General features: G+C 42.9%; 1 protein-coding gene across 7 annotated transcripts in view; it reads left to right on the top strand.

The window, feature by feature from the left end:
- Nucleotides 1-259: 259 nt before the first annotated feature.
- The window catches only part of FAR1 (fatty acyl-CoA reductase 1), a 33,886-nt gene continuing 22,057 nt past the window's right edge, over nt 260-12,088 (top strand). Inside the window, exons 1-3 of one of the 7 annotated variants that reach the window (XM_086893789.1) lie at nt 260-374; nt 2,562-2,744; nt 11,036-11,230. In XM_086893789.1, coding sequence (XP_086749915.1) covers nt 11,042-11,230 — 189 coding nt within the window. In that variant the 5' untranslated portion in view covers nt 260-374; nt 2,562-2,744; nt 11,036-11,041. Of the gene's footprint in view, nt 375-1,585; nt 2,310-2,366; nt 2,745-11,035; nt 11,231-12,088 lie in introns of those variants that run through there. The other 6 variants (XM_086893790.1, XM_086893792.1, XM_086893791.1 and 3 more) reach the window with 6 other exon arrangements.

The following is a 12,088-nucleotide window of genomic DNA, read 5'->3' on the forward strand; positions in this document are numbered from 1 at the left end:
TGTCTCTCTGTGTGTATATGTGTATATATATATGTGTATATATTGTGTTTGTCTCTCTCTCTGTGTATATATGTGTATATGTGTATATATGTGTGTATATATATATATATATGTGTATATATAGTGTTTGTGTGTGTCGGGGGGGGTGCGCGCGCCCCCCCGCGCGCCGCCGGTGTGTGGGGGGGGCTGGTGGGCGGGGCCTCCGGGGCTCCCGCCAATGGGCGCCGCCCCCGTCCCGCGAGCGGCGGCGCGAGCGGCCAATGGGCGCGCGGGGAGCGCGCGCGCGGCGGCCAACGGGAGCGGCCGTGCGGGGCCGCCGTGCGGGACCCTCGGGGCGGCGAGCGCCGGGCGGGCACAGCCGGGGCCCGCAGCAGGTACCGGCACCCCGCGCCCGGCCGCGCCCGGGGATGGGAACGTGCCGGGGGGGTGCTCGGGGGAGGGGGCGGCCGCGCCTTTCCGGGAGGGAAGGATGGAGGGCTCCGGGGCGCGTCGCGGGGGCGGCCGGGCCGGCGGAGCGCGGCGGCCGCGGTCGATGCTCAGCGGGGCTCAGCGAGGCCGCAAGCCCCCGGTCCGGCCGGCGCGGGGCCCGGGCCCGGGTCCCGCCATCCCCTCGGCGCCGGGCGGGCCTGCGGCGAGCGGCGGCCCGGCCCTGGGCGCCCCGCGGCCCCGCCGGCAGCGCCCGGCCGCTCCCCGCGGGCAGCCCCGAGCGGGCTCGCACAGGCGGCCGCGCGTCCCGGGGGCGCTCGGGGCAGCGGGAGGGTGCGGGGAGAGCCGGGATGGGCCGTGGGCACTGCCCCGCGCCGCGGCTCCGAGCTCAGGAGCGGGAGAGCCCTTCCTCCGCCCGTGCCCCGCGGACACGGAGCTCGGTGCTCCCAAAGGCTGCCCCGGTGAAGTGGAAAGCGTGGCGGGCTGCGGGGCTACGGCGGTTGGGAGCGAGCTTGTAATCGAAGCCAGCTTGAATCCCATGGAAATAGAAACCTTTCATTTCATTTAACCTATTTCAAGGCTTTAGCAACTAAACTTTTTTTTTTTTTTTTTCCTTTATATTTAATAACTGGGTAATAATTAAGAAGTGGAGCGTGTAGGAGTTTTACTATCTGTGACATCCATCTGTACGGCAGCAGAATTTCTTGATGCCCAACTTCCCCATTTAATGTATCATGTCTGTGCTTCTTAACTGAGATACCATTATTTCAGCGATTTGGAACTTAAATACTAGGTTCCAGGGTAGATATCTAGGATCTTCACCTTTCAGCTTCTCTACCCTGTTTTTCACCCTCCACTCACCTATAGATGCCTTAAAATTAAACCATTTCCCCAACATAAACCTATAGATGGATAGGAAAGATTGATTTTATGGGGTTTTTTTTTACCTCTAGATAAAGTGGTAATAAAGAGCCATAAAGTAATCACAAATCTAGATCTCTTAACTTTTTACTGCGGGTATTTGGTCTTTATTGCTGAACTGTAGGTATAGTGAAGCTTTACTAGACACAATTTTAACAATGAAAGCACATTGGGGGAGTTGTTCTAAATTAAGTGTGGCCATAGATTTTGGACATGATAAATGTTTTTCTCCTTACAGTTCCAGAATAACCCAGCCTGTCCACATCTTAGTCATCTATAGCAGCTGATGCTTGTCGATAAAATTTAACATGGAAGCAAAACTGTAACCATCCATCCCACCTCTCTTAGCTCCTGAAAGAGCAAACTGAATCTCCTTCTCTGTCCTCATCCTGTTTCTGAGTTCTAGCTCTTGGAGGAGCTCCCAGTTCCCTCGCAAGGGTTGTTGTTTCCGGTGCTTGGAAGGGGATGCGCAACAAACAATGATTATACAGCCCTTTGGAAGGTTTAAGTGAGTGCCTGAGAAGGTCCTGGATGTTGTTGAAGACATGAATTGTTGCGGTGACAGCAGGCTTGGTTGGCTTCTTCAGCCAGGAATTGTGTGTGTTAGTTTATTTGTCGCAAAATATTCAGTGTTTGAGGATGTTCAGTGTAGTTTGATTGTCACATCTCTGCAGGAAGCAGAGCTGCTGAGTGGCAAGCTAAAAATTCTGAAAAGGAGCCAATATCAGCAAAAAGCTTGTGCTTGGCTAGTTTGGTGGGTTGTGTGGAGGACTTGCATTATGTAAACATTTGGTGTCTGGGCAGGGTTAGTACCATCACACACATCATGGTGTTTCTCCCTGCTGCTGCTTCCAAGCCTTGCAGCAATAAATCTTCTGGTCCTGCTTTGTTTAACCTCGACACTTGCACAGTTCAGAAGCTGCAAACTGTAGTAACAAATCCTGTCTATCTGAATAAACCAGGTATTCCCATTTTTATTTTATTGATTTATTTTTTTTTGTTCTTCTGAGCATCTCCAGCGCAGGATTTGTGGTGAGCGCTGTTCTTCTGTTGAGCTTTCCCCAGCAGTGAGGACCCCAGGGGTGTAACCTGTCACCCTCTCCCCTTGGTGTGGTGACAAAAGCTGTGCTTTCAGGAGGTGCTGGTATCTGTGTGTGCACATCACCTCACGCCTTTCCCTGCCATTGTTCAGCGTGATGTTTGTAAATTTGTAGAGCTCCTTGTGCAAGAGGCGTAATTGATAGATCCGAAGAAGACATCCATTAGCATAAGTAGGAATTAAGATTGGAGCTCTTGGCGTCTACACGATCAGTATCTGCCATCCTGCCGAGTAAATAGCTCTTCTTCTGAGCAGGAGGAGGAGGAGGGAGGCTGCCAGCATCCTGTTTGGAAGACAGGTAGGCAATCTCTTGGTACAGCTTGCTTTGAGTATCTCTATAAGTCACTTTTAAAGATAAGAAAATTGTGGAAAAGGGCTTTTTTTTTTTTTGTGGTAGTTTGTTCCACACATATTGGAAGAAAGGAAAGGTAAACCAGTGTGGGTTTTTCTTTAGAAGGTGATTATGTTTCAAACTTGGGAGAGCAGTTGTCAGATAAATGAATAATTCTTAGGTTTCAAAAGAATTATTGTGAATTCCTGCAGGAGCATAATAGAAGAGAAAATAGCGTTTTTAACTGTAAGAGATTTGAGAGAGTATGGAAGGAGTCTGGGAGTGTTGATTCCTAGGACTTCAAATTCATCATGTAATGTCTATTGTAAAATGTGATTCAAGCCTTCTATGTAATTTAAAACATGAGAAGAATAAGAGCTGGGCTTTTTGTTCTTGATTAAGTATTCCAATTGTAATTGCTTTGTGAGTAAGAAGTTTGAACAGAACATAATTGCAGGTGCAGTTTTTGGGTAGTTATCCTTGTCTTGTCTGATCAATATGAAAAAGGAAAACCTGAGTTTTAATTACCAAGATTAAGGAGTTAAACGTGAAATTTAAAGACTGAACATCTCTTATCACTGAAACTTGACAAACTGCTGAGCACTTGAATGTTGTGTGTTCCTCCACCCCCTTCCATTTCCTTGATTTTTGGCTTTCCCCTCCCAGCAAAATGACAGTATCACAGTAGCCACTGGAGCAATAATCCTGCTGCTGCTGCTAAGGCTTTCCCTGGTGATAACCAGGATATCAGCAGGCTCCCACCGAGGTGATGCCTTTGGCCTGTTCTCCTAAGGCAGTGAATAACAGCTGAGTGATGGAGAGTCAGCTGTGAGTGCTGATCTGCTCATTGTGTTGTACATGTGTCCTTCAGACAGGTTCTGTTCTCCTCTCAGGGTTAACAGCAATGATTTATGCAAAGTAAGAGTCATGATTTATGCAACTACACTGATAAACAGTGAGGCTTTATCTTGTAATCCTTTCATAACCATAAGTGCAAGTGAGATTTCTAATGCAGATTTCCAGTTAAATTAGATAAAATTATTTGGAACTCTGCTTTTGTACAACAAATCTTGAGTCTGCCTGCCTCTTGATTTCCTGGAACTTGTTTAAAATCTCCCTATATATGTGTTGAACATGTTTTCATGTGAACTGGAGATGGAGTACAGTAAATGTTCTCATGTGGGATATGCTTTCCTGGAATAGTTTATTTTTTGACCTGATCTGTGCCTTCTGTGCAGTTCTGAGGAATGAGTTTAACTATAACAAAAGAGCCTTTTTTTTTTTCTTTTTTCTTTTTTTTTTCTTCAATGTGCACTTGATGACTAAGCTCAAACAGGAAACAATTTAGAAAAAACGTCAACTTTATGTGATTATAAAGGGATAGTAAAAACCTTTTACTTCATTTTAATTAATTATCAGAGGAGGGAGTGTCTGTAAGAGAAACATAGTTCCAGAAATGCAAGGGACTTCCCTAGTACGTACTTTGTGAACAGATTACTTTCTGAGAAGTAATTACAAAGTCATCTGGCAAGAATCCCTCTGAGGAGAAGCACAAGTAAGTGGAACTCTGTAGTAAAATCAGAACTTTGGCTGAAGGAAGGTGTGTGAGCACATATTTGAGAAATGTCTGTGTAACCACATGCACTGAATGTCTCTGATGCCAGAGTTCTACTGAGATCAACTCAGCATTGCCCACACTGGAATCAGGCTCTGCTCTGTAAGACTAAAGGATTAAAAGAGTTTAAATGCTCCATGATTGTGGGCACAGCCCTCACTTCAGAGTCTTTTATTTCACAAGGGTGAAATAAGTGGGTGAAGCAGTCGGTGAGTTGGGCTGAATTCTGCTAACAAGTGATTGGGTGGCTGTGGGTTCTTTGGTCCCAATTCTTCCCAAAGCAATTGAGTGTACTTGGGTTTTGTCACTGCCATCTAAAAGAAAGTGGCAGGACTACTTCCATGTCTGGTATCAATCTGGAGTTTGATATTTATGTGCTGTTAAATGGAACATATGCAGTAAAACATTGAATAATGCTCCTTACCTTGAATGCATGTGCTGCCAGAGGTGGTAATATATCCAGGAGGAATGTAGCTTGAGGGGCACACACTCTAGGGCAAGCTTTCAGTGCTTAGGAATAGTGAGGAGAACTGTTTGAAAAGCAAGTCTGCTTTATTTTTGTACATAGAGCTATACACTCAGCTATGTAAACTTTAACCTAACTAGATTGGTTACTCGAACTGGTATTGTGTTTCATTAGATAAATGATTTAAAGAGGACAAATCTCTTCATTGGTAGTCGGGAAGTTTCTTTGTAGTCTTCAGCCCTGAAGATGTTCAACTAATTTGAAATGCCTTGTTATTTTTCAGAATTTCTCTTAATTCACTGAGTGTCAGCCACGAGTTTGCCGTGTGCTTTGCCACAGAGTTTTGGGTTTTCTGGTGGCATTTATCCATGCTGTAGTTGTGACTTGGGCCTGGTCCTTCAGATAGATTTAAAGTTGTATTTCAGGTGTAGAGAACACAATATTCCCCTGAATCCATCCCCATTATTGTGTGGAAAGTGTGTGGTGAGACACTTGAGGTCTGGCACGTTACCAGGGCCAAGCCAAAGACTGGCTAGCTGATGTTGGATTACTGGGCCCGTTTTGATAATTCTTCAAAACTTAGTTGTTTTAATTTGTTTCCAAGCCTGCCAGTGTGTTTTCCAGCTCCTGGAGGTGTGTTACATTTTCTTGGTCCCTGGTTTACAGCTAGTATAGAAAATGCACTTGCAGAGAGTAGATAAGAATGCTGAAACATGGATAATCCTGTCTTTCTGCCAGTTGAGGGAGGAATCCCAAGTCTTCCACGTGATTGGGAAGTTTGGAATAGGTATGCTTTAAGGTTAACTTGCACCCAAAGCAGTTTACAGTCTCTACTCATCTTTTCAAGCAGTATCTTTCACAGATAAGGTTTCCCAATGGGTATAACCTTGGACCACAAAGACAAACAGACTGTATCCTTTGGAGATACGCTGGCTGGGTATTGGCCACGGAGGGCAGGTCAGTGGCCCTTGTGGTGCTTGAAAATGTGGGCATTCTGCTGATAGCATTCATTGATTTACTTTTGTGGAAACAAGGCCCAGTGGAAATGAGACATGATGATATGATATGACATGACCCAGACTTGTCTTCCTGGCAGTCACCTTGTTTAGATGAGTTAAATATTATTTCCTTTGTTGCCTGAGTCTCTCTCCAATCTCTCCAGTTCCCAGAGATTTATTTTTTTTGGCTTGAGATGATGTCCTTGCAATGTGGCAATTGGAGCTCTGTATGAGGGACTTCTGTAATGATTTTTGTCTGGTGTGGATGCAGTGGGAGGTGTGTGTGGTATTTAAACATACTTGATGCTCTCAGATTTGATGTCTGGATGAATTTCATCTCCTGAATATACATAAACAAAATGCTCCTAGCGCCTTACTTTTTCTGCTTTTTACTCCTGCTGCTGCTGGGTTCCAGCTGCCAGAGGGAAAGAGAAAATTGATTTGTTGGGCTGTGTTTTTGCAGAACTTTGTGGCTTGTTGCTGATGTCTGAGAGGTTGGGAAATGCACATTTTCTATTTCCTGTGAGCGATAATCTTGATAGGATTGAATTTGGAGGGGGCATGCTGTTGACCTAATGTTTGTCAGTGATAAAACTAGAAGACAGAGCATTTAATCTCTGGCAAGGACACACATGCACACTCTGTAGTTGCTGGATTTAGCATTTAAACATTCAGTGGAACTGCAGCAGGCTTTCCTGGCACTTGGAAAGCACATCTTTAAGCGTCTTGATCTGTGTTTGGACAAATCTGGGAACTGATCATTTTCCTGTTAAGAACAGAATTGTCCTTGTTTTGGGAGTCAGAGCCCTCTGAAGCTGTGAGTTAAATATTGCTGCAGTAGCTCTGGAGGCAAACAGAGCTGCTGTTGTTTGCTCCATAATAGCACTTGCTCAGCCTTGGACACGAGAATTTTTTACAAGATGGGGAATGTTGGCTGGGATCCTGGAGTGTTGGTTTGGTGGTGGATTTTCTTTTTCTTTTTCCTGAGGTGTTTATGAACTCTTGATTTATCAGAGGACCCTTCACACAAGCATATCTACAAAGTGTCACCGTGGGCTTAGCCCTGAAGCTGTGAATTCAGAAGGATCCCAGCAGCAGTTGCTCTGTGCCAGTTTCACATAAGATTCCTCTAGCAAAAGCTGTTTATACCTGTGGGTAATGTGGGAATTTTGATCATTTCTGTTCCAGAGTGAGAATTCTTTACAGAACTCTTATTAAGCCTTTCAACTGTCAGATTTCTTTATTGCTTATTAGCTGAAGAAAGTGTCTGTGATACAGGGTTTTAGATATTCCAGAGTGGGCATTAGGCAGTTCTGTGTTTGGTGGGAGTTCTCTGTGTGTGTTTGAAGAGGTAGCTGTTAACAGAGGAGTGGATAGCTGGTGACAATATGTATTGCTGGTTAACATACAAAATGTACTCTAAAACAGATAGATAAAGTGATTGCTGACACTTAACAACCTTAAAATGTTAAATTTGGTTTTGCTGTGGTGTCTTGCAAGGTAGATATTTTTGTTTTGCACCAGCTTGTTAGTTGTTAGAGACCAAACTATATTTCTGATAGGAACTATGTGTATTTCTTAACTGTTTTATTTAAACCAGAATTATAAATATATAAATATAAATATATATATAGTATAAATATAAAAATAAATATATATAAATATAAAAATATAAATATATATAAAATAATTCTTCCAATCCTAACAGTCACGTGATTCTGTGATTCTTCAGTAATTTGCTGCCACAAAGAACTTTTTAAAGTAATATAGCAGCGAGGTAAGATCTTTCTGAGTTTGAGATGAGGAGTTGCCAGCAGTGCTGTGCTAGCTGGCATGTGGAGATGCATTCTTGGAGAAGGCAGGGAAAGGTAGGTGGAGAATGGGAACATTCTTTCCCTGTGCTTGAGATAACTTTTCTTTCTAACAGAGCAAAGCATAGGCTGCTGGTTTCAGACTTGGGTCATTCACACCTAGATTCCAGACATGGTTTTTATCCTTTAAATCCATTTTGGTGCTTTTAGGCAGTTCCCTCACAATCCCTGTGTTTGTTGCTGTAATGATGACAGCAATGTGTACTTCTGAAAAATGACATCAATTATGTTTTCTAGCTGGAATCTTCCAGAGTAGTGGAAGTAGAAGACAATCTCAGTGTGGAAAGTTGCTATGAATAAGATCTACCAAAGTCTGGTTGTTGGAGAACAGGGTAAAGAGAAATGGGATTGAAAGTTTCTTAAAGGAAGCATTGCTCAATCCTTAAAATAAAGGGATAAAATATTAGCCTGCAAACATAGAAGTGTTGCTGCCTCCCAGGTGTGAATATGAGTGTTTATGGAAGTTCCTGGCTTTTTAACTGAACCCATTTCATCATTCTGATTCATTGTAGCTCTGGATGTCGATGTTTTGCTGGTCTGGTATTCTGATTTCAGTCTGTTTCACAAGGGAATATGATCAGAAATGACTGAGGCAGGAAACTTTGATCTGTTTTGTTCCAGTTTTCTTTACATCACATGAGCCTAAGTATTGTCAGATTTTGCAGTCACTTAAAAAGCTGGGCTACAGCAACACAGGTATTTCCACTGGCAGCAAAACTTTTCCTTGCTTTGGCTTTCAGAAACAGATGTTGGACCATAGCCAGGTCCTGGGTGTTGTCCAAGGTTCCTGTGTGGACGCAGCCAAAGACTCTGCCTGTGGGAGCAGGTTTGCAGGCTGAGGTTGTGGCATTGTGTCAGAAGCACAATTCAACCTTTCTTTAAGGAAGGACAGGTTAATGTTTAGTGTTAGATACTCTCCTAGAGTCTCAAACAAATAGAAATGATGGCTAGTTTAGGTAAATGAGTAAGAAGGTTATGTAGGATCCATGACAAACCTGAATCTTAGTGACAAAATTGCTGCGGTAACGATTGCGTGAGTTTCCACCTCCCTCTTTGAGGAACTGAAATCCTGTCCTGTATGTGGGGGTGACCTTGCAGATCTTCAGGAGGGAGTTGAATGGTGTGCACAGAGACCAGGAAAACAAAAGTTATGGGGAAGACATACCTGGAGAGCATGAACTGTGACTTTGAGCCATGCTGAAGACAGCAGGCGTGTATCTTAATTGAACAGGGAGAAATGATTCATAGGCATGCTGTGTCTTGCACTCCATGCTTCATGGCAGGAGTGTGCTTTCAGAGTCCCTTAACTGTGTGCTAAAAGTGGTTTAATGTAAATAGCTTTTTCTTTTGACCTTCAAAGAAATAATTCTGGATACTGGGGTCAGTGGAAACAGTAGTGCTCTAAACTCGCTGCTGTATCCTACTATCAGTTTGATGCTTCACTTCTCAGAGAAGGGAGTCAAAATAAGGATTTGGAGTATCTGACATAGCACTTGGTACCCAGACTTGTGAAACCAGGACATGTGCAGGCAGTAACTCATTTCTAGCAATCATTTGGAACTTCTTCAGAGACTGTTGAGATATGAGCACATGAAAAAGAGAGCACAATTGCTTTGATATGGTGGGTACCTGACAAATAGGTGTTCCAAAAATATTTACTTACTTTTCAGGCAAAAAGGACAAATTAGCTGTTCTAACATAGATTCTGTGCATTCCTGGTAAGCCCCTGCTTGCAGTATCTTGCTGTCTTGAAAGAACTGAGTGTATTTAGAAGTCACACCTTTATTCTTGGGTGGCAGGTGAAGAAAGGTTCTCACCTTGTTAAGGTATTCAGTGTTGTAATCCTTATTTGCCTAAGAAACGTTCCATCTGTGTCTAAAGATTCTCAGTTTTGTTGGTTTTTTTGTATGCTTGTTTTTGGGTTTTTTTTGGTACCATGGCTTTATGGAATTTATACCTGAGATGAGCTCAGTTGGTCAGAGCATGATAACACCGAGGTTGTGGGGTCAATCCCTTTATGGGCCATTCACTTGAGAGCTGGGTGATCCTTGTGGGTCCCTTCCAACTCAGAACATTCTGTGACTCCCTGTGGTCCCTTTTGGGAGTGTTTTGGTCATAACAGTTTGTGTGGAACTGCTGTAGAGGACTATAATTAGACATTCACTACATCAGCTCAAGAGTTTTAGGATTCTAATCAGAAATATTGGTAAAATGTGGTGGAAATGTATCCATAATGCCACATCCTTATCTAATGAAAGTAAGCTGGTTAAGGGTCACAGTAAAGATGTTGTTATATCTGATTTAAAGAATGGCAGCTCTGGATGCTGCACTGTGATTGAGTCCTAGAGATCCTAAAGGTCAAGTTCCCACTTTATTGTGAGACAGACCATATTTGTCCTTAAAAAGTGTTTCAGTTTCTCTTAGCAAGAATGGCATCATTTCCAGGAGGTTGATGAAGGGAGGGGAAATAATCATGATTCTCAAGGCTATCTTACTAACTGCAGCAAAACCTAAAATACTTTCTAGCTTTGTGCTGAATTTGAGTAATAATCCCTTACCCTTCATTTGCTTAGGAGGTGTATTTGTGGCTAACTCAAATCTTAGTTTGTTGAGAATTCTACCAACTTTGTTGTTTGGGTTTTTTCCCTCGCAGATGACTTAATGAATGAAGAAGCTGGAAAACTCTTTATCTGTGGATCTGTATGGGGTTTTTGTAACTAATGGAAAACCATCAGATCCCATTCCAAACATCTAACACAACCTTATCTCTGGTTTAATTTAATTGTCAGGGGGGCTCATCCTAACACTGACAGGGGCTCTGCTGGCACAGTCAAAATTCCAGGGCCTGCAACTGGGATGCTTGGCTCCCTGTCTTCTGTCAGTGGGTTTAGAAGTGGATTTTACATAATAAAATGTAATCACAAGTGGACTTTCAGAATCCACTTGTGATTACATTTTAATGATCTGACCTCTAGTTTACATGGAGAGCCCCTTGGAGTGGTGAAGGACTGTGCACACAGAAGCAAAACCAGAGTGAAGCTGAGCTATTTTCCTGGCTGAGTGGGTGTCTCAGTCCTTAAAACACTGTTAACAGGGGCAGTTTACAAGATCTGGAATGACTCTAGTGACCCTGTGGGAGTCTTTCAGAATGTTGTGAAAAAAGACAGCTTCAAGTACTGGTTTTAGGTAAAAAAATCTGTTGAGCATTTCTTTCAGGTATAAACAGCACAGATACAATTATTCAATCTTCTACAAATCAGAACTCTGTAAGTTCTTTAATGTCCGTTTTGTTTTTATCTTTTGTAAAGGTCACAATGGTTTCCATTCCTGAATACTATGAAGGGAAAAAGATCCTCCTGACAGGAGCTACAGGCTTTGTGGGAAAAGTGCTTTTGGAAAAGCTGCTCAGATCCTGTCCTAAAGTGAAAGCAGTTTATGTGCTGGTAAGAAAAAAAGCAAGTCAGACAGCTGAAGAACGAATAGAAGAAATTACCAGCTGTAAGGTATGTGTCATGTGCTCACAAAGTTCATTTTTGTCTTTCAAGATGATGGTCCCATTTAATTTTGAGAACAGCTTCAGTTTGTCTAAAGCAAAATCTTCTGGAAAAGTTTGGGTTTCTTTTCTTTTTGGTTGTGGTTTTGTTGTTTTGTTGGTTTTTTTTTTCCTGTTCTAACAGAAATACAATATTTAAGACCTGGCAATGCTTCTCTAACTTCTTCAAGCTGTTAGTCTCTAGCAAAGCCAGTGGTTGAAAATTATCCTGTGTTTAATTCAGGAGTAGGATATTCAGCTGTAATGCAGAAGTGAGAAGTAAAAAGCTGTGTTAGAGCTTGTTAAGAGAATATAAAATCAGGTACAAGAGGTAGAGGACTGGGAGTTGTAAGATGGATTGAGACTTTTTAAGATCTCAAGCAAGTCCCTTTTTCACCCTGTGCCTTCTGTTTTTTTCTGGAATGTGCTACTGGATCTAGCAGTAAATAAGAATGTGTCAGCAGGAATTCATATTTGTAAGTGGAGCAGAAGTGCTTGGCTTTGCAGATTGTTACAGATTTCTGTTGGTCAGCCTGTGACAGCTAGAAAGGCACTGAAGGTCTGTGCTGTGGAATTATCAAAGTGGCTCTCTAAACAATGCTCTGTGCATGCTGGGTCAAATACTCTGCTCCTGAAAACTCATTACCTTGATATTCTGGTGTCTGGCCATTCTTACTAAGTGTAGAATCACCCATCTCTCTGCCCTCTCTTTCTCCTTAGAGAGTATCCTGTCCACAGTGGGAAGGATGAAAAGGATGAAGAGAGATTTCTAGCATGAACTTTGCTAAAGCAGAGTTGTTTATTCTATCTAGGCCTTTCTCTTATGAAG

This window comes from Cyanistes caeruleus, chromosome 6 (assembly GCF_971803275.1).
Source record: "Cyanistes caeruleus chromosome 6, bCyaCae1.hap1.1, whole genome shotgun sequence".
NCBI lineage: Eukaryota > Metazoa > Chordata > Aves > Passeriformes > Paridae > Cyanistes > Cyanistes caeruleus.